The sequence below is a fragment of the Perissodus microlepis genome, chromosome 11, assembly GCF_051167445.1.
Source record: "Perissodus microlepis isolate ML-2025 ecotype Zambia chromosome 11, ASM5116744v1, whole genome shotgun sequence".
Lineage (NCBI taxonomy): Eukaryota > Metazoa > Chordata > Actinopteri > Cichliformes > Cichlidae > Perissodus > Perissodus microlepis.
The window spans coordinates 13,320,599-13,346,717 of record NC_140471.1 but is presented as its reverse complement, the minus strand read 5'-3'; the positions used below and the strand labels follow the sequence as shown (position 1 = coordinate 13,346,717).

At 37.5% G+C, this 26,119-nt stretch overlaps 1 protein-coding gene across 5 annotated transcripts in view; it reads left to right on the top strand.

Annotated features, from left to right (window-relative positions):
* ulk4 (unc-51 like kinase 4) overlaps window positions 1–26,119 on the top strand; it is an 82,044-nt gene that overhangs the window by 21,440 nt on the left and 34,485 nt on the right. For all 5 annotated transcript variants that reach the window (XR_014801748.1, XM_084945127.1, XM_084945130.1 and 2 more), the window contains 9 exons: window positions 8,377–8,538; window positions 9,138–9,323; window positions 12,002–12,129; window positions 20,805–20,938; window positions 21,355–21,476; window positions 21,779–21,835; window positions 22,249–22,300; window positions 22,832–22,926; window positions 25,141–25,192. Coding sequence is in view for 4 of the 5 variants with exons in the window: in XM_084945127.1 (XP_084801253.1) it covers window positions 8,377–8,538; window positions 9,138–9,323; window positions 12,002–12,129; window positions 20,805–20,938; window positions 21,355–21,476; window positions 21,779–21,835; window positions 22,249–22,300; window positions 22,832–22,926; window positions 25,141–25,192 (988 nt within the window). In the remaining variant the exon portion in view is untranslated. The remainder of the gene's footprint in view (window positions 1–8,376; window positions 8,539–9,137; window positions 9,324–12,001; window positions 12,130–20,804; window positions 20,939–21,354; window positions 21,477–21,778; window positions 21,836–22,248; window positions 22,301–22,831; window positions 22,927–25,140; window positions 25,193–26,119) is intronic.

The window sequence follows — 26,119 nt, the reverse complement described above, 5'->3', positions numbered from 1 at the left end:
TAAGATGAAAAGTGTATGTGTGAATATATGTGTGCGTGTGCGCGTGTGTGCAAAAAAAGTGATGTGTGAACAGTATTGCAGTGATAGAAGCCACGGGGCCAAAGGCAGAACTCCCCCTTACACACATGGATCCTTACATACAAACATACATACACACACAGCGGTGGTGGGCCTATTAATGATTTAACACTATCTTCCACAAAGGAGAGGAGACCAGAGGGGGATGTCGTGGGCCCTACCCTTTTGTCTAACATAGGATGACCATTGTATATGCATGAACACACACACACACACACACACCTAGCATTAATGTTAGTAAATGTGTTATATAATAATGGATACTTACTCATCGTATTCTTCAGAATCCTTTTTTAGAATTAATCCCCATGTTTAATGAACAAAAAATGAAGGAAAATAGGCCAACATATGACGCAGTATAACCTAATAAAGTATAACTTTTTTTCCCCCTTATACATTATTGTTTTTCTTAGACAATCAAGCTTTTAACTCTTTTGGGGTTAAAAAAAAGGTTTGAAATTTGGCACAGTGATTTAGGGCACTCCTTGCTAGCTTTTTCTGTGGTTGTGGACAATTAGATGGAAGGTTCCTGCTTGAGTAAAAGGATCCAGATGTATCTACCTGAAATTAAAAGCTTGCAATTAAAAAAAAGTAATGTATTTTTTAATGACCAATAGTTATGCTTTAAGCACAATTAGAAACAAACACAATCTGACTTTACTAACAACATACAGAGATGTACATCTCAGTCTTTGGATGAATACACTGAATAATTACTCAGATCTCAGTCTGGAAAATCGATCCCTCCATTTATCCATGCATCCATCCATTTTCTGCTTCTGCTGCTAGTTTTGAGTCTTACGAGGCGTAGTTTAAGCAGAGAAACCCAGATCTTCGTCTCTCCACCTGGGAACACTTTGAGGTCCAGGTCATCCAAGAGATGTTCTCCAGCATGTCCTGGTCTGCTCCAGTGCCTCCTGCTGACAGGACATGTCTGAAATTCTTCATCTCATTTCTTTGGTCAACACTCAGCGCTTATAACTACTGAACATAGCTCAACTGATAAATGGACAGCTTTGATTTTACACTTGGGTCTCCCTTCACCATAACAGCCTGGCACAGTGTTGGTACTTAAGAAACTCAGCAACCCTCCACTTAGGCTACTCAGTCTCAACTTGGATTGGTCACTCTGACTTGTCTTACTTTGCAAAAAATGAATAATCATCTTTTTCAGTAATTCTGTTGTTGATTTTAACTGTGAGCACATGCTTGCTTGGTTATGTAGCATTTTCCAGCTTTCTGAATCCTTATTATGCTTCTTCTAAGGCCCTGTCAGGTATGGCTCTTGAGAAGACTAGACTTTCACAAGACACACTGTATGACTTTTTTTTTTATAGGCAGGAGCATTTCTACAACCCACTCTTTCATTCGCATCCCTTTAACTGGAGGATCTGACTTCAAGTAGCTTTGGAAGAAATCATTAGCATAGAGGTTCTTTTGCTTATCCCAGTCTGGACCAAGTGATTTTTATGTTGAATAAAGGTATAGAAAAGGAGTTTTTATGTTGGTGTTAGTTTAGTCATATTGTGTTTTTCCATAACGCTGGGATGAAGCTCATGTGCCAAGTTGAGATGGTGTCTCACTGAATTGTAAAACTGCCAAGGAAATGTGCATCTTCATGGGTTGTTTGTTTTGTTTCTTGGTTTTTTTTTTGGTTTTTTTTGGGGGGGGGGTTGTTTTTTTAAAGGAAAGGAACATTTTTGCTTCCTGTTTGACTGAAATCTCATGAAACTCACGATTGAAACTCACCACACCACAGTGGGTCTGAATGGTTTTGCTAATAGTTCTTTACATAATTGTTAGCTAAAACATATGTTTGAATTTTAGCAATGCTTGACCATTGGCTTCATTTGATCAAGTGGAGTTCAGAGCACTACTTCAGTTCATGCAATACTTAATTTTCTTTACAAAAAAACCCAAAACTTTAATTAAATTAAATTATTTGCATGGTCATATTTATTTATTTATTTTCAAGTTTTGGCAAAATTGTCAGAGATACACAGCCAATCAAATTTGGCACAAAGCTGTGAGATGAGAAGTGAGGTAGTATCTTCAAATTTCCTTTTGTTGACATAAAGGTGAAGAAAATTGTATGATTTGACCATTTGGAGGCGCTGCAACAAGCGTCCCCATAACATGCTTCCATCCAGGCTATTGACCGGATCAAGTTGCCTCAGTGACAGTGGCCTATTGAACCTCTTGCCCCCTCCTCAGTGCTTGCAGCTATATTTAATATGTACCGGTATGTTTTTCTTTTTTTCGTGACATATTGGTTTTCCCACCTAATCAGTCCTTTCCCACATCTCTATTACTTGTGCATAAATTTTTTCTCCTGTCAGCTATTTTGTCCAAGTCAGCTTATAAGCCTTTGTTCCTCGATGTTTACCTGTTTGTCTACAAGCCTGTGTTTCTCTTTGGGGTGTTAGATGTGTAGTGTGCGAGGTCAGTAGACAATGTCTGCGTTGCTGCCATGGGGGCTTATTCAAAACCAGGTGCACTGGCTTCTAAAGGATTTTAAATGGAAAGAGAAACCACATGAAACGTGAAAAAGTGTGCTTAAACATGCACAAGATTTCAACTCAAGAAAGTGATTTAGTTTTTCTGATCTGCTTGTCTTTGTACTTCAGACTCAGCAGACAGGTGCAAACATGTTTGGATATAAATCTATTCCACTGATCAACATTTAAAGACAGGGTTTTATTGTTCAGTATCAGCCCAGCCTTTGAACTCTTTCATTTGAATTTTTTGTTCTTTTTTTTTGCCAGGGGTTCAAAGCACATAAATCTTTCTGTGGAAAAAGGGAGATTTTTTTAAAGTTTAAACTACTTGCCATAAAGCCAGTTAGTCATATTGATTTCTGATGAAACCGATTGTTTCTATTTTTGGTAATTCTGAGTTTAAACCTTACAAACTTAAATTCTTATGCTTTGCTTTCCTGTTGCTTGTGTTAGATCTGGCCAATGCACTCCTGGAAAGCTGAATTAATCATCTTAACATTTTGTTTCTTATATTTTTACAGTTATTATACTGCTATTATACTATTGACCAAAGGAAAACCTTTGGTCTAGCTTTGTAAGTTTTACCCGAGATCATGAATCTATTTTCCCAATAAACTCTGTAACCTCTTCTAAGGTCAGAATCAATCGTATTTTAATCTGTCAATGATTTGGAATTTGTGAAATGTTTCATTCATTTTTGTGCATTTTTACTTTTGGGGGGACAGGACAGTACAGTAGACAAGAAAGGTGGAGAGAAAGTAGGGGGAATGACACACAGGAAATAGCCTGGGGCAGACTTGAACCTGGGCCTCAGCAGGTGAGCTATATGCCCTCTGGCATGTGGTTCACCTGTTCATCCAGTAAGCTTCACTTTTTAATTTAACAATAACTAACAATAACTTAAACAATAGCTCATAATGCTAGAAATATAATTAATATTAGTACATGTTTTGGAATTCAAAGCCCCGTATCTCTGATTTAGTCCAACACAGCAGAAGAGGATACCAAAATATACCAAACACATCCCTGGTGTCTGTAAACTAGAACAAGCAAAGAGCATTGTCTTGTCTTGTCAGCTGAGGTCATGAAGTGAAATTGCAGTGCTGTCATTCCAATTGCCAGTAAAATGACTCTGGCAGTTGCAACTTGATTCTGAATTTTAATAGCTCATACAATTATTGATAGAATGAGGCTTAGTATACCACATTTTCCCAACCTAATTATTTCATCAGTTCCTTAACTCAGAACCAAGAACTTGACATTTTTCTTTTTGAGTGAAATACTATGGCACACACTAAATTGTAACATATGCCTTTAGTAGTCTACCTATAATTGCATCTGTGGTCTCATGTGTTAGAGCATGGTTAATAGTTGATCCCCAGCCCCTCCACATGCCAAACTGTTGTTGGGCAAGATGTCAAGATGGGGGCTAAATCTATCTTGAGTGCTGCTGTGTGTCCAATGGTGATGCAAGTCATAGTTTGTTACTGACAGAATATATCTGAGGTTACGTTTACAAATACGGATTAGCTTTACCTCTCTGTCTTGGAGCTACATATACAGTTGATGTTCTTTGAACAGCAGTTACCGCTGGAAGAATAAGTCCTACCTGTCCAGGAACGATCTAGAAAGGGTGGTCCATGCTTTTATTACTTCACGGCTGGACTACTGTAACTCCCTTTATGCTGGTTTAGATCGTTCCTGTCTGCATCGCCTCCAACTGGTGCAGAACGCTGCTGCTCGCATGCTGACCGGTTCCAAAAAGAGAGACCACATCACTCCGGTCCTCTGCTCTCTCCACTGGCTCCCAGTTGCTTTTAGGATTGATTTTAAAATTTTACTGCTGGTTTTTAAGGTTCTTAACGGTACTGCACCTCCTTACCTGGCAGAGCTTCTTAGCATTTACCGCCCCAGGAGATCTTTGAGGTCAGCAGACCTGATGCTTTTAGATGTTCCCAGGTACAGACTAAAGACTAGGGGAGAGAGGGCTTTTGCTGTGGCTGCACCCAGACTGTGGAACAGTTTACCTCCTCACATCAGATTCTCCACAAGCCTAGGAACCTTTAAAACTGCTGTTAAAACTCACCTCTTCTCATTGGCCTTTAGCAAGGTTTAACTTATTGTTTTAATCTATTGTTTTATCAGTGAGGTGTTTTATGTATTTGTGTTTTATTGTATTTTATATTTGTATTTTATTGTACAGCACTTTGGTCAGCCTCGGTTGTTTTTAAATGTGCTTTATAAATAAACTTGACTTGACTTGACTTGAATAAAGCAGTTAATCTGCTCCTCCTAGTGCTTGTAAAGACTGCAGTTGAAATCATAACCTTCTGAGACTTCAGTCAGTTTCCAAACACCTTGTTGTGTTGCATGTGCCGTACATATATTTTCAGTGTATACCTAAAAAAAAAATACTAAAGGGTTGAACTTCACCATGTAAATAGTAATAGTATTATTCATATCAGATAGTATTTAAGAAAATTGCTCACAAAACATTTTGTATCTTGGACATCAATACAAGCAGGCTTGATTGCATCTAAGCACAGTTTCTACAAATGCTGAGCTACTGTCTATTTGTAACTTCCAAATTTTCACCTTACTCTGCTGATCATTTATAAGTGTTACAATATTTGGCATCGCAAAATGCCTTAAGGGATTTTTTTTCCCCATTATTTAGTTTTTCTTTTAGGAGGCGTGATGCAAAAGTGATTTTAAATGGAGGGTGACGCCTCCTCTATATCTTCTGCCTGCCTCATGAAACTAAGTGGTGATGGGATGGTGATAAGTGGTGATATAGTTCCAGATTTTAAAATACATTAGGCTTGGCCATAGGTATAACTCTGGTTTATAGTTCTTACTCTACATTTGAAAAACAAATGCCTAGTATATCTTTTATTGTCTCACAAGTGGCAGTAGTAGCCCTGATCCATTTGGCAACAGAGTAGCATTAAGGAGGGTGGATTACCTTGAAGAGTGCACAGTAAATTAACCCCCCACCAATATGCTGTCTGATCTTTGTGGAAGTCACAATTACAAAAGCAGTGTGATTACTCATTTAACATACAAAGCACTGTACTCCTCATGTCTTCACTGAACACATTGAGCTATTACTAACAGTACAGGCCTGAAAGGGGAAAATTAACTTTAGTCGGTGGTAGAACCTCCTTTAGCAGCAACAACCTCAATCAGACACTTCCTGTAGATATTTCCACAACAATGAGGACGATCTTGTGGCCATTCCCATTACGGCCTGTCTTAGCTGAACAACCTTCATGTGCAGAGGATGTCAGTCGGTTAAAATCAGGGTACTGACTTTAGGTTAATGTCTAGTTGCATCATTTTGTTCTCACAATGCTCCATCCACCATGGTTCACAGTTGGGATGATATTTTGGTGATGGTGTGTGTCTCCTTTTTTTTCTTCTCCATACATGATGTTATACATTTTTGTCTCAGAGTATCAGCCTAGAGGTGTTTGGAAAAAAATGGAAAGCAGTGATTTGACAGACACTGGTTACTTTTGTGACTTTTTCTTATTTAAAACAATTTATTTATTTTGTTATAGGAGTTGGTGATATAGTCTTCTGATCTCATTTACCTAATTGAAACACCCAACTCTAAATAGCTTCTGGAGAAATTGTTTACAGAGTGGTTCATATTCCAGCCTGACCATCTTATGACTCCATATGTTCAAAGACATGACAAGTAAAAGTATGTTTCTTTAGTTTAGTCTTGTTAATGCTTGTTAACCCTTCAAGCTCTTTTCTGAACTGAACAGTTTCCATCATATTACAGGCCTCTTTATAGAACAAAATGCAAAAATATTTTTATTGGTCATATACCCAGATTATTGGAAGAACAATTGTAAAAATGTTACTTACTAATTTATTTGAGCTTACCTTTCTGGGAATGTAAAGTCTAACTAGAGCTATGTGGATAATATAATGAGAGTACTTATACTAGGAGACATTATAGTGCGAATGACTTACTCTTTTCTCTGTCTGCTGTATTTCTCTCTGCATCATAATGATGGAATTTCTTGCATTAGCAACTTGTTTCTCACCACATATAAGGATATCTCTCTCACTCTATCTCTCTCACTCTTCGTCTTTAACACCCCTCCTCTTCTCTGTGTAGTTCTTGGCAGGGCTACAGTCTATTAAACACACAGACAGTGGGTGCTCCCCCGTGGGCTCATTAGTGAGCTGGCCCGCACGGCCTGGGGAATGCTGGAACAGACCATTCTATTGGTTCCCGGAGGGGTGCCAGAGGATTCATTATGCCGTTGTTCAACATAGTCTCTTGGTGGTGAATAGTGCAATGTGATGTTCTATATTGGATTAATAGGTCATCTATTTAAGATATTAGTTTTGATTTTGTTTCCATATACTTGTTGTATGTCATATGTGATGTATGACATGAAAAAACCAAGGTTTGCAGCCTGATCACAGATGCTTTCTTCAATGTCACAGGTAAACGTGTCCACGAGAGAACCAACTTTTTAACACCTAAAATTACATTTTGCCATTTTGTGATGAACAGAAGCCAAATGATTTATCCTTTTTTTCAAGAGAGGATTAATACAAAATGTTGTTATTGTATTTTGGGACCAAAGGATATTCTTTGACACAGTCAGAGCACATTATGCAAAAACTTGCTTCAACTTAGGTCTAATGTGAACATCATTTCAAACTGACATGATATGAGTTCAGTTGTTTTTGAGGGAAAAAATATTTTTTGTATCCAGTATCACTGTTATTGTTTCGACTTTGTCTTAAGTATCGCATTATTTATACTTACTTTATAAACAAAAAGTGTTGACTTTGTGAACTGTACAACAGCTTTTAAGTATAAACTGATGTGTTTTTCAGAATTAACATAATACATTTCAGAGTGAAATAAATGTTTCAGCTGTTCATATGAGCCTTTACCACAAAATACTATTAGCTGTTTTTGTATGAATAGGCTCTATCATATCCCATATCTAGGGAGATTGCGTGTAAATGATGTAACACAGTGAAACACAATAATAACTTGACAGAGGCAATCACTTCTGTTCTACTTCCTGGCTTTCTCCACAATGACATTCCTGGAAAACTAATTTCCTCAGCCACAGACATTTCATTAGCCCATTGTCTGAACACTGACAACTATTCTCTACTGAAGCAAAGGTGTGTAGGCACATACAGTATACACATCGAATATGCACACAAACATGTTAATACACAAGTTCACTCATACATACGCACAATTTCGGTCTCCGTTTTGTACTGAGATGTCACTGAGAGCTAATCTAATTGTCAGTTTGTGATTTTATTACTTTTTTTGTACATCGTGGCCACATTTTTCAGTAATCGGGTTTTGGGTGTTGAATTTAACAATCAACCAGAAAATGCTGAACCCTTATCATTATAATATACTCTGCTATTAAGATGCACACCAGTATGAAAGCTTAGCTTTACACATGTGTGACCTTCACCAGTTGATTGTGCTGGCACACAAATTGCTTCTAGCACAGGCAGTAGTAAAACAACAACTTTTTCTGTCTGTATTGTCTCTGTTTATGTTTCTAAGTGTTTCTGCTTGGTATTCTTTGTCTTTGCTGAAGGACAACTGTTGAGGTTTTTGTCACTAGCCTGTTATTATAAGTGTAGTTGGTAGTGTAGTCAGTGCCACCTTAATTTGATCTTTTACTATATGCTACATACTTAAATTACCTCGTGTAGTCCCAGTGCAGTTAGCTGATCTCTATGTCAGAGTTGATATACACGATTTAGAAATACATTTATGTTTGTCTTTCAGGATGACACTACAGTTCATCATATGGCAGCAAAAGCAATAGAGAACATATCAACAGTGCTGTCTGGTCCCTCCCATCACCTGGCCACCACAGAGATAGGCTCCGCCCTGTGGTACCTGTTCACTCACTCCACTGTGGAGGCTGTCAGAGTCACTGCTATTTCTGTAAGCTCACATATATAAAGATATGTCATAGATGTACAGCTAACTTTGTAAGAGCTATAAAGATATAGTAAAAAAAATGTGATTAATACAAGTTGACTTTGAATAATTCAAGCTGATTTCACAAACTTATTTGCATCAGCTGTATATATTACACAAAGTTAAAGCAGCCAAATGTGCTTGACTGACTGAATTTCTTGTATTGCTGTTATAGTCTGCTAAAAAATAATTCATTCTGATGCGATTCTCCTAGTGAACCACAAGTAATGAATATCAACTACTTTATTATGATGCGTCACAAACCACATACTTTCTGAAACTATACCAACTTTCTCTACCCACTTTATTATGATGGACTGTGTATTAATTCAGGCCATGTGAAGCATTTGATATCCCACATCACCCACTGTCAGGCTTTGAACTATATTAATGTTTTTCTTAATGGCACAGTCATTTGTTATTCCATAATATGTATCACTGGACACTTGTTCCTTCACTAATGGCAAGGAATTTCAGTGCTATGTTACAGAGGAGCGTACATTATCTGTGTGTGTGTGTGTGTGTGTGTGTGTGTGTGTGTGTGTCTTTTTCTGTTTTTCCAGTCTCTTTCTAGGCTAACCCGGGTGGTCCCAGCAATCTTCCTATCAGTAATTGACACCTGTGGTCCAGCAGCCATCTTGGAGGGCATAGGGGGTGCTGGAGCCCGGGTCCAGCAGCACCTGCTCACTGCTGTGGCCGCTGCCTTGCTCACCTCATGCACTCAAACACACCGTGTAACACAGAACAGGGTATGTGTATCACTTGTGTAACACATCCGGCTACACGTACAAACCACAGCATTAGGTACATCGGTTAACGGCTTCTTAACACAAATATTTAATTTGATAGTCACATGGCAACACGTCTGTACAGTTAGGCATGTAAACCTATAAAAATATGATCAGCACGGTGGCTGGCACTGTTGCCTCACAGCAAGAAGGTCCTGGGTTCATCTCCACCATCTGGCTGGGGCCTTTCTGTGTGGAATTTTCATGTTTTGCAAATCTCATAAAGTTATATTTTATTGAGAATAAAACAAAGAAGACTTATTAACTGTTTAATCTGAGAACACACCACAGAACAGTTTGCCTCAGTCCATTTTAAATGAGCTTTGGCTCACAGAAGGTGGTGGATCATGTTCACTGCTTCTTTGCATGACAGAGCTTTAACCTGCACTTGTTGATGACACAGTGAACTGTGGTTCTGGAAGTGTTCCTGAGACCATGCAGTTATTTCCATGAGAGAGAACTGTATTGGGCATGAAGAGCACCATCCAATATTGATTTTCAGCCTTGTCTCTTAGACATAGAGATTTTTTCCAATTCTCAGAAGCCTTTGATGATATTATGTACTGGAGTTGATGAGCTAATCACAATATTTGGAATTGTACAACTTGTGGAACATTTTCAGAATAATTTTCCACAATTTGTAGATCCAGTGTTTTGAGTAGAGTAAAGTAGGAATTTGGCGTAAACAATGTGAAAGAATGTTTTTTGGTGTAATGGTGTAGAGCGTATTTTCTTGGCTCACTATATAAACTCTATATAAATCAGTGCCACAAACAATGAAAGCATTTCTGAATGTAAGAATGTGTCTAACCTATTATTAGTGAGGTGTACCTAATAAAATATTGGGTGAGTGTATATTTTAATGTATAGCAACAAAAAAAGTGTGTCTCAGAATCCTAGACACAAACAACCATTGTGGTAAAATTGCTAGAGCATTATTTGACAGATGATTTGGTGGTAACATCACTACAAGGAAAGCGTTGATTTTTAGTTCATGTGAGGAATGTCTCTAATTAGGGAGTTTTACACAGTGGCTGAGGGATACAAACACTCCTGGATAACTACACAACAACACCAAGAACAAACAAAACTGGCCTTCTCAGATTCCTAGCGTCTTCACGCTGTTTTTACCACTCTCTTTCTCTCTTCCACACAGTTCATGAACTGATGCTGAACTGTTCATGAACTAATTTGTCAGGAATTGCTTATTTAATTTTTTATAAGACAGTCCATCAAGTGTGTATGTGATGTGCTAATCTTGGTAAGGCAGAGGAGCTGAAATTGATTTGAAGGTTTTAACTTGAAGTCTAGCATTGGTAATTGACTCTGAACTGAATTTATTTGCATTGAGTATTTCCAATTTAACACCAGAATACAAACTTAGTACTTCAACTCTGCTCTAATTATACAATGATATGCATTCACCCTCCAATCCCCTCCCCCCCACACTTTCCCTTGGCACAAGGACAGACAGACCAAGAGTTTGTTTACACAGAACTCTGTTAGTGTGTGTGTGTATGTGTACATGCATGTGAGTGAGTGACTGTGTGTGTGTGTACACTCAAGCAGAAGCGTTAATTTGTTGAGTGTGTCAGTATCTAGGCTAATTGGCTGAATGAACATGCTGTAGCCTTCTACTTCAGCAAAGCATTATGGGTAGTGGGGTGGGACTTATCAGCAAGGCACACACTACTGGGCTTTTGAAATTAATTAACTTAGTGTGTAACTCCATAAACACACATGTATACACATGCTTTCTCATTGCTGAGACACACACACACACACACATTCAGTGGTGCTGGTGATTATGATAATGGTAATGAAGGGTGGTCAGTCAAAATGTTTTCCAACCAGTTACTGCTGCTGAGTGAATAGTTGTTGTAGCTGTAGGCATGCGAGTTTGTGTATGTGTGTCTTGTCTGGGCTGATTAATTTTTAGCTTGTTATACATACATTTTAAAAAAATTTAAGAAATGAACATGTTATTAGTTTGGATATTTTTCTCTTTTCTGTTGATTTCTGTTTCTTATGATAAGGTGATATTAGGACAGCAAAGTCCTTTTTTCTCTTTAAACTTTAAATTTACCAGAGTACTTATTATGTTACCAAATTAACATTTTCAATTAAATATTTGTTCTTAGCAATATTAAAATCTGTAAACTTTTTTGACTATATATGATTTTGTCTTAATTACAAAGCTTAGTTTTGTTTTGGTTTGAGGGGGTTTTGGCAGCAGCAGAATAATCAGCAGTTGCACACCACCAAAAACACCAGTCAACTTGAAGTATTGGTTTTACAGTGAGTCTGTTTGTGTGTGGCAGAATGTGGTCCTTTTGACATCTTCTGTAGTAACACAGTACTTTGTCTGCTGTTAATTTGTCTCTGTGTGTGTAGCTTCAGAATGAGCATTAATTGAAGTAAAAAAAAAAACAGACAAAAATTGTTGCGTTCAGCTTTTTTTTGTTTCTTTACATCTTACAGAGCATCTGATCTTTTTTGGAAACCTGGTTGCAATTCATAGAATAGTAGATGTGTCCAGGACCACATTTTCCCATAATCCTACACAAACACACAATACTAGCTATGTTGCCAGAGGATGTAATCTGTTTGAGGAATAATTTTAATTTCCTTGCTTTTAGGATTTGGTTTTGAAAGTGCTGCGTTGTCTAGAGAGTCCGTCTACGATAACAAGAGCCAAAGCATTACTACTGGTTCTTCTGCTCATACAAGACAACAGACACACACTGCTTTACTGCTGTCAAAACAGGTAAATAAACATACAGTACACATCCACATGCCAACAGTGCACACACGTACCAACAATATGTACTCGTGTAAAAACAGGTAATCATGATATACATATTGTTTTATCTGACCATGTGAGCAACAGCTACAAAGTATGATCTGTGTGGTTGAATCTCACGAGTCAGGTCTTTATAAACAGCTCCATGAGCCACATTGCTAGATGAAACAATTAGAAAGTAATGTGTGTGACCTTCCCAGTAGTAGCTTTGAAAAAGACGTTAACTAGATGCAATCATGGTGCAATTTTGAATAATAATTCAATTTTGTCAATTAAAGAATCACTGCTTTTAATGAATTGTATTGCAACACACTAATAACACATTAATCTTGTTTCGGGTAGTGAGATTGCTTTCTTAACTTACCACATTTCACTGTGCACCCTGCAACTGTCTAACTGTACTGAGATTCAGACCAGTGAAACTCATACTTAACTCCTCTCAGTCTGTCAGACCACTGGCTAATTAGTTTCTCTGGAATGTAGTTGCCAGTGTTCACAAATAGGCTGAGCTGTCAGAGAACAAACAAGTAGCATTTGTGAAATCCATTTCAGGGTGGGATTGCCCTTTAATTATTTAGCTGTAGCTTTCAGTATGAGAGTGTGTTCTCATACCGAGCCTCACCACAGCTAAAACGAAATTCCCTTTTCAGTATACTTTGTGGGTTGGCAAATACAAGATTGTGTTTTGGTTTTGCAATGTAATAATGTTCACTTGGAAGAAACTATTGTATGTACAACAGTTAGTTTAACACCTATTTAAGTAGGTAGACTATGTATTACTCCAGCCAAGTTGGTTCCAATGTTATAACAGCTGGCTGACTGTACAGGAAGCAAAATGGTACATGCCGCAGAATTTGTTTCAGTTTTAGAGCATTTCATGTTTTCTAGGCAATAAACTCAACTCAATTCAAGGTCCACAAAAAACTTTCTTTTCTTTTTTTTGCATCTTCAAGAGACTTCAGACCACATAATAAGTTTCAGGCTGACTGACAGATGTGATAGACCCCTCCTAAATATGTTGCCCTTCACCAGCAGATCATATCATGAATACATTTAAATCATACATTTTCTAAATGCTCGATTTGCGTTTGCATAAAAAGAAAAGATGGATTCAGTGTGGTGGGCCAGAGATTTGTTTCACAAAAATGCCTAACTAGTCATTGTTAACTCCCCTGGTGTTGTCTTCATTTTACCTTTCTCCTCCACTCCACCTCTCTCCAGATGTGCTGAAACTGCCAGCAAAATGCAGTATAGACTATCATAAGCACATTAAGTGCACATAAATCAGGCAAGTTTGCTAATATATTCTGTTTTTCCTCCTTTGGTTGCTGTAGAGCAGGGGTATCAAAGTCAAATACACAGTGGGCCAAAATTCAAAACTGGAACAAAGTCGCGGGCTAACGTTAATATTTATTGAAATGTATTTATTCCTCCAGATATAAGAATGAATCTTTTCTTATGGACTCAAACACGTTTTGCTGAAAAACTGAATATGGAACAAGCAAAGCTTAATACTAAACAATATATATATTAGCTGTATAATACCAGTAGGCCAGCTCTAATAGTAATTTGGTATGGCTTCGCAGGCCAAATTTGGCCCGCGGGCCAGAGTTTGACACCTATGCTGTAGAGGGAAAAACTGCATGTAATACTTAACTGTTACTCAACTCATTAAACTCATGGAAACTTTAAGTCAACAAATCTTACCATTCATGCATGTATTCATGTATCCGTTCATTCATCTGTGTAAGATTTCCTTTATGTAGAATAGAAACTGTGGGAATTAGATTACAAGTGTATTTACCTCAAATTTATGATGCTTTATGCTATTGGAACTGTAAATTGATTATTAACTGATCATCTTGTGTTTAACAACACACTGTGCAATGCTATGAATGTGAATAGCTCATTTAATTACATGCATGGTCATTATATATATATGGTTGCTAGAAAAACATTTTGGAAGGATTTAGAATTATTAAGATATCTATAGTGAATAATCATGCAGTGTGGTCTGCCCTATAATTTAGTACATTCCAGCGCAATCTGCCTAGACTAAAAACCCACAACCAGTTATACTTAATATCCTCCTCAATTAAGTGTATTGAATAATCTCCATGTAAGCTGGAAAGTACCCTTGGTACTTTAGAAAAAATGTGTGTTTAGTAAAATTAAATGTATTTGTTCATTAGTGAAAGCAACTAATTTCAAATATTTCCTCTAGGTGCTTTTGAGTTTTCCACAACAATTGGTTTGAGATATTTCTGGGTTATATAGCACAGCCCATTTTAGGTTATGCCACAACAGGCTATGATGTCCACGTGGCCATTAATGATTAATTTTCTTTTCCCATTAAGGTATGGATTTCCTTTTTATGCTCTGTGGTCTTTTACTTGTTGCTTCACCTAACCCCTCCTAACCAGTACATGATGGATTGCTGCCCTGACCTGCTCCTGTAAACTTTTTGGTACAATTTTCAGCATATTGTTCCCTCAGTGATTGCAAAGTGCCCAGGCCAATCCACAATGCTGCCTCCATCATGCTTCACAGCTGTAGTTTTTCTCTGCAATGTTGTTCTTCCTCTGATCTAATAATGAAAAACAGATGAGGCTTGTTTGTCTTATTGTAGACTCAGGAACACTCAGATTTTTAGTAGTGCTTTTGCATCCTCTTTCAGCTTTGTACATCTGTATAATCTTCTGAGGTCCTGTAAAAATTGCCCACACCAACCATTTGTTATTGAAAAGAGTAGACTTTGCAAGGTAATCATATGTATGCCTATTTATATGGAGGAGCACCTCTTTGCTTCCTATTTCATCAATTTATTCAAACATCTGAAATCTGTGTTTGTCTGTGGTTTTGATTTGACTGAAGGTCGGACCGTATTTTGTGAGTAATAAATGCAGAAAAAATAAGCATATTATTAAATATTTAATGTAGTTTTGTTATTTTACCCTGTTACACAAATAAAGCTGAACATAGTGTGTTTTACTACACTCATATATACATCAATGATTTGGTTTTGATTCAAACTTTGGCTATAATTGACATAGTTTGTGCAAGAAAAGATGAGCCGGATGTGAGGAATAAAAGTTTTGGAATTGGATCTGGTATAGTGTGAGGAAATCCTGGAAAGCAAAATATAAAATTTCCCTCAGGGTGGAAAATAAAGCAGCATTTCCTTCTAAAACAGTATATCTGGTTAAATACGTTGTTTTCAATTTTTAAATTGGCAGTGGCATGAATCTCTTTCAATGCATTTCATTTTTTATTTGCTTTTAGGCCCAAATGTTCCAGCACATTGGATTCTGCTATATTAATTGCCTTAACACAGTAGCAACTGAAGTATAAACATCTATATACTTGAGGATATAGTCGGTGTCCTCTGGAAATAATCAGTAACAGAAAGTGTAAATGAAGAACCATGATTTCTTAGGATCGTTTCTGTTTGACCATTCACTCTGACATAAACACAGGGCCAGAACATCAATTGCAACCCTGAACACAGCTTACAATGACTGTTAAGGAAGTTAATGTGATTTTTCCCTCTTGCTTTCTCTTCATGTTTTCCCTCTGCCTGTTTCTTTTCTCTCCCTTCCAGTGTCCCCACACACACATACACACTTACATTCTTTATTTCTTTCCTCACACTTGCTCTCCCTCTCTTAGCTGAGTTAGAGCTGTCAGAGTTGACCTGTCTGTCTCTCTCCCACTGAGCACTCTGCATGATTCAACCGTATACAGAGACACACATATTTTCCCCAGTCCTATTCTTTCCCAGGCACGTTGTGTTTAATTAGCTTCTCAGTAGCATGAAAATTGCTTCTGTTTTTGTTTTGTTTTTTTGGTCTCTGAGATAAAATTGCATGGGTCTTATTGAGAAAGTGTCAAGATTGTCATTGAGAGTGGAAAGTGATGGCTTTCAGCAGTGGAGAGGCATATGTACACAAAGCTGGGTCAGTGGTGTGTGTGTGTGCTTTGTGAGTCTCCCACAGCGACTAACAGTGAGGTGGCAGGTTTGTGTCTCTTTATGAAGCAATCTGGAAAATGGCTGCAAGAAAAGGTTGCAAGTTGGTTGATCCACTACTTTGATCCAGCCGAAATACCTCAAAAACTACTTTACAGTATGTCCAAATCCTCTCATGGGATGCAAGATGAAAATATGCTTAGGCTGTGTTCCTGATTTTATTTTAGTTTCTAAGTCACAAACCTTCATGATTGCATCAGTTATAGCCCCTGAGCCCCTTCTTGTTTGCAGTGGTGATGGACAGGTTGTCAGATGAGATCAGGCAGGAGTCTCCATGGACTATGATGTCTACAGATGGCATTGTAATCTGTAGTGAGAGTAGGGAGCAGCTGGAAGAGAGCCTGGAGAGGTGGAGGTATGGTCTGGAGAAAAAAGAAATGAAAGTCAGTAGAAACAAAACAGAATACTTGTGTGTGAATGAGAGTGAGACAGATGGAAAGGTAAAATTGCAAGAAATGGAGATGGCAAAGGTAGACGATTTTAAATACCTGCGTTCAACCACCCAAAGGACAATGCACAAGAGTGGTGAAGAAGAGAGTGCAGGGAGGGTGTAGTGGGTGGAGACAATTGTCAGTGGTCATTTGTGAAAGACAGAGACCAGCAAGAGTGAAAGGGAAGGTTTACAAGGTGGTAGTGAGACCTGCTATCATGTATGGTTTGGAGATAGTGATACTGGTAAAAAGACAGGAGGCAGAGTAGAAGATGCTAACAATTTTATTGGGAGTGACCACAATGGACAAAGTCAAAAATTAGTTTATCAGAGGGACAGCTCAGGTGGAGCACTTTGGAGAAAAAGTTAGAGAGTCGAGGATGACATGAGGAAGGACCTTAGAGAGAAACCGATGGGTGTAGTAAAGGAGGATGTGCAGATGGTTGGTGCGACAGTGGAAGATGGTAGGAATAGGGTGAGATGGAGGCAGATGGATACACCCTGATGACCCCGAAAGGGTGCAGCCAATAGAAGAAATCGTCAAAGACCTTCATGGAACAGAATTTTTTTTTTTCCAAAGATTTATTTATTGCTTTTCCAAAAGTATTTTAAACAAGGAAGACAGAGAAAAATAAAATGAAATAAAATAAAGGAGAAAATGAATACAAATTGAGTGTGTAATAATAATAATGCATGCTCATCATGTATAGACGGTGTGCGTAAACACACAGATACAGATATATGCACTCACCCATGGAGATATACCCATATATTGTTTAAATAAACACCACACAAAAACAAGGGAACAGACAGTGCTCAAAGACCAGGTACAACACAGTGAGACATCAGGTTTAAGTTCGTTACTCCAGGGTTTTTGGCGGGAGTTTAGTCCAAGGATTTCAAGTTAGTTAGAAAGGCATCTGACAAAACGGCTGCAGCAATGAGCTGTGTCCTCTTCCGTTTCAGTCCATCTAATTTCACATCTCCATCTCCTGCCCTTCCATTGAACAGTCCAGCATATGCAAGCTCCCCAGGTTCTCTTCAAAAATCACAGCAACACGTCTCCCGTACAAGTTAAATGGGTACAGTCATATCTGTTCACTGTCGGTCATCTCCTCACATTCCAAAAACGACAAAAAATTTCCCCACATCTTTTTAAAGGAAGCATGTTTACCCTTAATCACAGACGTAAGTTTTTCCAAACAAGGGATTTCGACAATGTCAAAAGCCAAGTTCTCAAGTGTGGTCTAGTAATAGATCTCCATGATTTGGCTATGCTATATTTTACCTGTAACAGGCAGTAGATTGTAGTTTTTTGGTGAACTTTGCTCAGCTGGCTTTCAGTGGGGAAAATCCCTAGGATACATAATTTAGGACACGGATTCAGTTTAACACTTGTAATACGTGCAATGACATCTGAAACTTCTTTCCAAAACTTTTGGATTTCTGAACATTCCCATAGGCAATGCATCAGTGTGCCTTTATCCCCACATTTAACACATATGTCTGGAGTTTTAGGGTCAAATTTGTTTAACAATGTTGGGGTGACGTATGTTCTCATTAGCCATTTATACTGGATTCGTTTAAATTGGGTGTTTATAGATTGTGTTTGGGCTTTCAAGCAGGCTTTTTGCCATTCCTCTGTAGTTATTCTGCACTTTAAGTCTTGACACCATGCAAGTCTGTGTTTTTTTCTGAGGACGTTTGAGAGCCGTCTCTGAGGTTGCTATAAAAGCAGGATATTAAGCCCTTCTTCAGCTGATGGTTTATTGCTATGTCCTCTAATGAGGTAAGAGTGGGCAGTGTTAGGGATTTTTGAGTGTTTGAAATAAAGCTTCTGATTTGAAGAAATGTTTAGCTGGAATGCCAAATTTCCGTGTCAAGTCATTAAAGCACATTAGGGTGTCCTTGTCAAATAGGTCTGCAACTTTGCACAAGCCTCTGGAAGCCCACATTTTAAAACCCAAATCTTTCCAACTGGGTTCAAAGGTCTTATTACCCCAGATAGGCGAGAACTGGGATAGTGCTGGTGTCTCATTTTTAAACTTAAGTGCATCGAACCAGACACGAATGGTATTTTTAACAAACGGATTCAATGTATCTTTCATCAAATCTTTATATTTTGCTGAGTACAGGCAAGAACTGAGTGGTAAGGGGGTGCTTGTCCTTTCTAAATTTACCCAGGATGAGGTTGTCGTTGAAATCCAGCATGAGGCTGTAGAAAGTTGGGCAGCCCAGTAGTACCATTTGAGGTTTGGAATACCCAGACCTCCCCTATCATACGGAAGATACATTAACAATAGGCGTAGTTCGGCTCGTCTGTTATTCCAGATGAATGGAGTGAATATTGTTTTTGCCTTAGTGAAGAAGTCATCTGGAGGGCTGAGAGGAATGGCTTGGAAGAGATAAAGAAATTTTGAGAGAGCGTTCATCTTAAGAATGTTTATGCGTCCAATCAGAGAGATTGGCAGCATAGACCATCTATTGATTGATTCAACAACAGAGTTGATTGTTGGAACGTAGTTTGCGTGTACCAAATCATCTATTTTAGGAGTGATTTTTATACCTAGATTGGTAAGACTGTCTCTGGCAACTTGAAACATTGTTTGAATGAGTGGTTTAATTCTTTCAGAATGTTTAAAGAAGAGGATGGCCGATTTGGATTATTTAATTTTATAATCCAAGATGTTGCCGAAAGAGTTAATTGTTTTGAGTAGCTGAGCTCTTTAATTTGGACAGCATTAAAATAATGTCATCTGCGAACAATCCAATTTTGGACTCAATATTGTTTGTTCTGATGCCAGAGATATTTTGGTTGCTCCTTATGGCAATAGCCAATGGTTCAATTGCTAGTACGAAGACAAGAGGCAAAAGGGGGCAGCCTTGGCGTGTACCTCTACCTAGATTGAAGGGTTTAGATATAATGTTGTTGGTTGTAACTGAGGCTATAGCTGAATTATATAATATTTTGACCCAAGTCATAAAGTAACTGCCAAAGCCAAACCGAGAGAGTACTTTATATATGTTCGACCCTGTCAAAGGCTTTTTCTGCATCTGGAACAGGATCTTAACATGACATTAACATAATATGATACTTACTGCATGAAATCTGTGTATTTTTATCATTTTGGTTTATTTCTTCTTTACTGTGCATCACCAGTCCTAGTTCTCCATTATAATTGTTAAATGTGAGACTTAAAAATGCTATTAACACTTTGTTGTTATTAATGGTTTGGTTTTGTACAACAAGAATAACCCTGTGCAGATGAAATAATATATAGATTTTTTTTAATGACATTACATCATGACATTGACATTGACAGTAAGAAAAATTCAGTTAAAACAAAATTAGAATAATGATATAAAAATAGCATTGCATTAACATGTCTGCTTCTTTCAGAGATTTAACTTTGGTTGTACCAACCAGGCTAAAATTTATATAAAATTTATATAAATAATTAAACTTAATAAGTAATCTGAAGGTCTTTCTCAGTTGCCAGGCTCAAGGTTGCAATGCTTTGCACTAAACAAAAATAATGTAACAATAAATGAAGTAAATAATCTCAAGAAATGCGCTGGACAACAGGTTAACAGTTAACTATTTCTTGTTCTATATAGTTGTAAACCATGGATGATCATCTTTTATGGAACAACGTGAGAAAAAAATGCAGAATTTTTAATCCACCGGTCCCCTGCATCATTGCCACTCTAAAGCTTCGAACCCCTCTGAATTTCTCCATTTATTTTCTGTTTATTTTCTGTGTGTGTGTGTGTGTGTGTGTGTGTGTGTGTGTGTGTGTGTGCGCGTGCGTGAGATGATATACATAAGCATGTGTTTATGTGCTGGTAATGAATATGAGTTAGTGGTGGTAACCTTCTCTCCCTGCTCAGAATTTGTAAAGAGAAAATTATTGATTTCTGTTCAGTACACACACTCTGATGAGAATAAATATGTTCTTAAATTGTGTGTGTCATGGACTTCTTGCCCCCTTATTTTGTACCCTATCAAAACTTTACTGCTGTGCATTGATTATCATGTTCTTGTTAATGGGTCTGTCTCACTTAATCATGCTGCTGAACAACTAACAATGTATGGAGCAGACGAAAGACCGGTAACCATTAAACACACTTGATGTATCTGCAATGTTACATAGAGGGCTGAAAATATTTCTTTCTGTCTAGACTTGTGATATACCTGGAGAGAGACCTCCGCAAAGCCACTCCTCTCAGAGAGAACCCCAGCCAATCAGGATATTTGTCTCAGTGTCTCAATTTACTGATTGCATATCTGAGCAGCACCGCACCACTGATTATGGGTACACACACAAATACACACACTACTGTATGATTATCCATCTGCCATTTGAGTTTTCACCTCCATGTGTACAGAAATTTGTAAATCAGTTCATTTGACATGTTGATTTTTTTTGATTTCCCTTACCATTACTACATCTGAGAGTTTTTTTAAAATCTGACATCCACAAAACTCTTTGTTCATTGTCAGGTTACTATGGAAACTTGATTTGTTTCTGGTTCTTGTGCTAGAAGAAAAAATGTGATACTTAGGAAAAATAGACGCATATATTTGTAAGGTTTAAGACGCCAGAGAAATTTACCAGTATATAATATAATATAGTATATGATATATAATCTTAATGAAGATAGATGATAGCCACCTTCTTAAATTCCTTCTCATCTGTTTGCGACTCCTTGCCTTGTCTCCTTTCTTTAGAGGATGTTCTGTGTGCCCTCAGAGGAGTGATTGGGAGAAGACACCCAACTACTGCTCAAAGTAAACAACTCAAACAAACTTTGCCTACTTTGTCCATAGTGCTGGACCTTGTTTCATCCCAGGTAAATGGAGCAAAATTACTTCTCCACAGTGTTTGGTTTTAAAACCTTTAGCAGTTTCTCACATAGATTTTCTCATAAATGACAAACAGCAGTTCTTATTTTTGAACACAGAGTTTTCATTTATTTAGTACATGGCACTAAAAGAAAAGTCAGGAGGCTTTCCAAAATAGTCACATTAAATAATAAAAACGAGGCAGACCTAAATCATCACCTCCCTCCCTGCTTGTTTTGTAACACTCTCAGTTGTCACCTGATCACATTATCTTGACTTACCTTTGTAAAATGTGTCTGTCTCCTCACAGGTCTTTAGATCTCACATTGTAGCAGGACAGTTTCTGGCTCAAATTGGGTTGCTGTTGGTAAGTGTTTGGTAACCAGTCATAAATTGACACATTATCTGTCTTCACATGCTAAAGGCAAATAATAAAACTAACAGATAGGGTGGACTAGGATATTTGTAATTTCAAATGTTAAAGTGAAGTGAAGTTTTTAGTTGATCACATTTTGTTACTCTAACATGGAGACATGTTGATTATATATATTTTTTCAATTATAGAATAAATGAAATTAACCTAAATTATTTTAAAGCCAGCAGTGTAGTTACAGTTTTACAAATTGCAGAGACTGGTGGTGCCTTTCTCTCTTACTGTCAGTACTGAAATTCTTAAAACATCTCTGACATTCACACAACTAACTTTTTATAAGGAAAACTTTGAATGTTTGACAGTTTCAAAGCAAAACTCACATCAAGTTTTTAAATATCTCTTGACAGAACTTCATTGCCTCAGTAGAGTCCAATGAAACAAATCTGGCTAGTGCTATGGGTGAGTATCTTTACAGGTATGAATACTTTATCACTGGATATCAACCCCTGCCATATCTGCAGTAGTATTCCCTTTTCACATGATTAGTCTGTGATACTGTGATTCTACAGAGCTTCATGTACTGCATTGTTTGTTAAAGTTGCACAGTGTGTTTGCTTAACTTGCCAGGTTAAATGAAGGATAAAAGAATAAATAACGTAGTTAAAATGATTATTATAAATTCGAGCTTATCTTACAAGTCAATATTGAATTGTATTGACATGGAGACGGTAAGGAGAGAGACAGATACAGCACTTGAAGACAGCTATGACACTGAATTACAAATGCCTGCCAACAAGGCAAGCTGCGGTGTGGGCTCAGCCACTCTTCAAGCACCTGAATCAAGTGCTGTGATAAAGCGCCATGCTCAAAGGCCATGTTATCAGCAAATCACAAACAGAATATATGTCTATCCTTAAAAGGTATTCAGTTACGGGTCAGTTTTTATTGAGAACATGAGTATTTGTATTATTATGTTTGATTCTTCTTTAGGTACAGCAATATGTGAAGATTTAATTAGAACATCTCTGTCCATCGTGGAAGTACTGAGCCAGCACCATGCACTCATCAGTCCATATCATAGTGATGTAAGTATCTGTGGAAGAAAATATGCAACTCTATATCCCATTAAATGAATGGTTGAGTGTGCATTTGTTGTAGGTTTTTGACTGGCTACCTGTCTGACTGACTGGCTGTCTGCTGATAGTTTAGTACACCGATATAGGACAGGTATCTTGTGATATTCAACAAATGTCAGTACATTTCCTCTGACGGGACGTTGGAGACAACCTGTCATCATCCTGTTATTCTGTATTTCTGCAACTGTCAGATTTTCAGCATCGATTTTCCCCTTCTCTCATTTAGAAAAAAACGTAATGCAAGTTGCTTTGCTAGGATAGAATGAATTTCTGTAGACTTTGTCAATAATATGAATTGGACTGTGGTATTGTTTACTGTGTGTCTTCCAGTCTACTAAACCTGTCTATTAGTGATCATAGGACAGAGGGTTAGCATGTGGACTATTAGGAGAGACACTAATCAACTATTGAACCGACAGACCTTGTGTGTGTGTGTGTGTGTGTGTGTGCGCGTGTGAGTGAAAGAGAGAGAGAGATGTTGATGGGATGGGACAATGAGATTGTGTTTAATGACTATTGACGTATGGAAGTGGAAAACAGCAGCAGGAAGCTAACAGGATGGAGAGAGAGAAAAAAAGAAAAGACTTGAGGAACTGGGTATAGGAGCAAAAAGCAAGGCTGTGGATACTGATAGTCAGTAACACAGGAAGACACTTTAATTACCCACAGCCAACTCAGATTAGCTTTAATTGTCCTCTGGACAAGGACACACGCTCATTTTTGTCTTTGTTTATGTTTCTAATTTCTTGTCAGTTTGAAGCTAGTTTGCAGTTAGTTTTGCCTCCACAACTGCTCTTTTGTTAAAACAGATTTTATGTGATGTGGAAAATGACATTTTAAATTGCTGTGCAGACCTTTAAAAAAACTCTCATACCATAACTGAATACTGTTTGAAAATACGTTGTCAATGGGAATGATGTTTTGCCTTGAATGTGCATTTGAAAGATCACTTCATTACTTTTTGGGTTTGTTAGAGTGTTTAAAAATTAATAGAAAAATAGTTTTCACTAAAAGACTGCAACATAATTTTAAAATACATTTTAAATAGCTACACAACACACAGCTGTACAGTACACAGCAGTTAGTAACAATCAGGTACGATTGTTGTTGAAACCAGCTGTTGTTTTATAACAAGGTAAGTTCTTAAAAAAGTTAACTCAACACTGATTTTTTTTAGTCATGTTCATATGCAAATTAGACACTTTAATTAATTTGGATATTTATATTATACAACAAATTATTCTTTAGTTACTGTTGGAGTGATGAGATTTCTTTTCTGCACCACTAAAAAAGCAGCTAGGAGAAAGACAGGAAAACGGACAAATGTGAACAAGAAAGGCTTTCATAAATACGAGGAACGCACTGCCCATAGTTACAGAGTTCAGAGAGAATGCACCCAGATCTGCACGTCTCAACACACACACACACACACACACACGGCTCCATGCAGTCTTTTGATGGTTGTGATAGTAATACACCAACCATTAAGTGGTGGACAACATCCTTTGTAGTTTTTTTTCTTCTGGCTTTCAATGTAATGACCTCACACATCCTCACTCAGCATTAGTGGTGTTTCTATGGTAATATTAGTAATCATGCAAATTCATGCAATACAGATTCATACCTAAATAAGAGCTTTGACAGTTGTGAAAATACGCGTGTTTGTTTGATCAAAGAAACCATTCAGCAGTGCATTTCCATAGTAATTTGATCCTCTGTGACAGTGGTCTGTGGTTGATGCTCGCAGAATTAATATAGTACAGCGTCTCCTGTTCATTTTTATCTAAAAATATAGACTCTGCTTTTAGAGATGTTATACAGAATATTAACTCTATAGCTGTTTAGAGGACACCATGATTATGTTTATAAATACCCTCATTTGCCTCAAATTAGAATATATGGGACATTACTGAACTAATATTTACACCTTGTTCTTAAAAGCCATCAGCAGAGGAGTGGATTTTTATTTCACTTCAGTGTTTTAACCTGAGTTGTTTCACATCCATGACATCATTTGTAGCTGAACTTGTGAAACACTAGATTATAACAGATTTTTCTAGCGTGTTACAGGTTTAATACTCAAACCAATTTGCTTCTTTGGTGACCAGGATCAAATACAGTATCATATAACATTTTTTGTTTGTTTGTTAATGTCTCTTGAAGGTCGTGGATGCCATCCTGCCTCCTCTGACAACAATGGCTTTCAGCAAAAATGGTATGAATGGTGGGGTCAGTTTTTTGAGGAAAGAGAGTGTGAAGGAGAGAAGATGAGGGAAGAATTGTTAATGTCAGAGTGAGAGAGAAAGAAATGGCAAATGGGGAAAGAGGCAGAGTGGGTTCAGAAGCCTGATGGCTGGGGACCTTTAGTTCCTGTCACAGGCAGTGATTTTCTTCTTGTTTCCTGTTTGTTAGGGTTCTAATAATTCTCCAAAGAGATGGCTCACTATGTTACTCATTTTTTATTTAAAGTAAGAGAGAATGTAGATAGATCATTTGCTCATGATTGTATCACGAAGAAAAAGTTCACTACTTACCTAAACAATCTGTAAATATTACAGCATTTAACAAACTAGCATACTGCCAGCTCTTTTGTGATACAGGTAGATAAAACTGCAATGCAGCATTGCTTATGTTTGTACCACAACTGAGCGAAATGCCAAAAAGTAATCTTTAAAAAAATATAGGTATCTGCATTTATTAATTACCATATCACCAATACAATAATAACAGCTTCTTTTGGGTTTTGGAACCTGAATGAGTCATTACAGTTTTGACTTTATGGTCAGTATGCAAAAGAGCCAGCTGTCAGAGTAAAAGATTTTTTTGTTAGCCATTATAATGGTGCTACTTGTTGTCTTGTTGAAGCTCAAAATATTTCGTCCCCCTGTGGGCCTTTTGTTGTTTTTCCAAGCTTGTTGGTATTCTTATATATAGTACATATGTGTGCTGTCTAATGTTTCTTATAGTGTCGTGTGAAAAACAACAACTGACTCAAAGGCTTGTAGAACCACCTTTAGCAGCACTAACTTGCAGCAATCGTTTTCTGTATGACTTTTTCATTTTCTGCCATTCTTATGGAGGAATAAGGTTGAGGTCTGGACTTTTGACTGAGCCACTTCAACACTTCAACACTTCTTTTTCA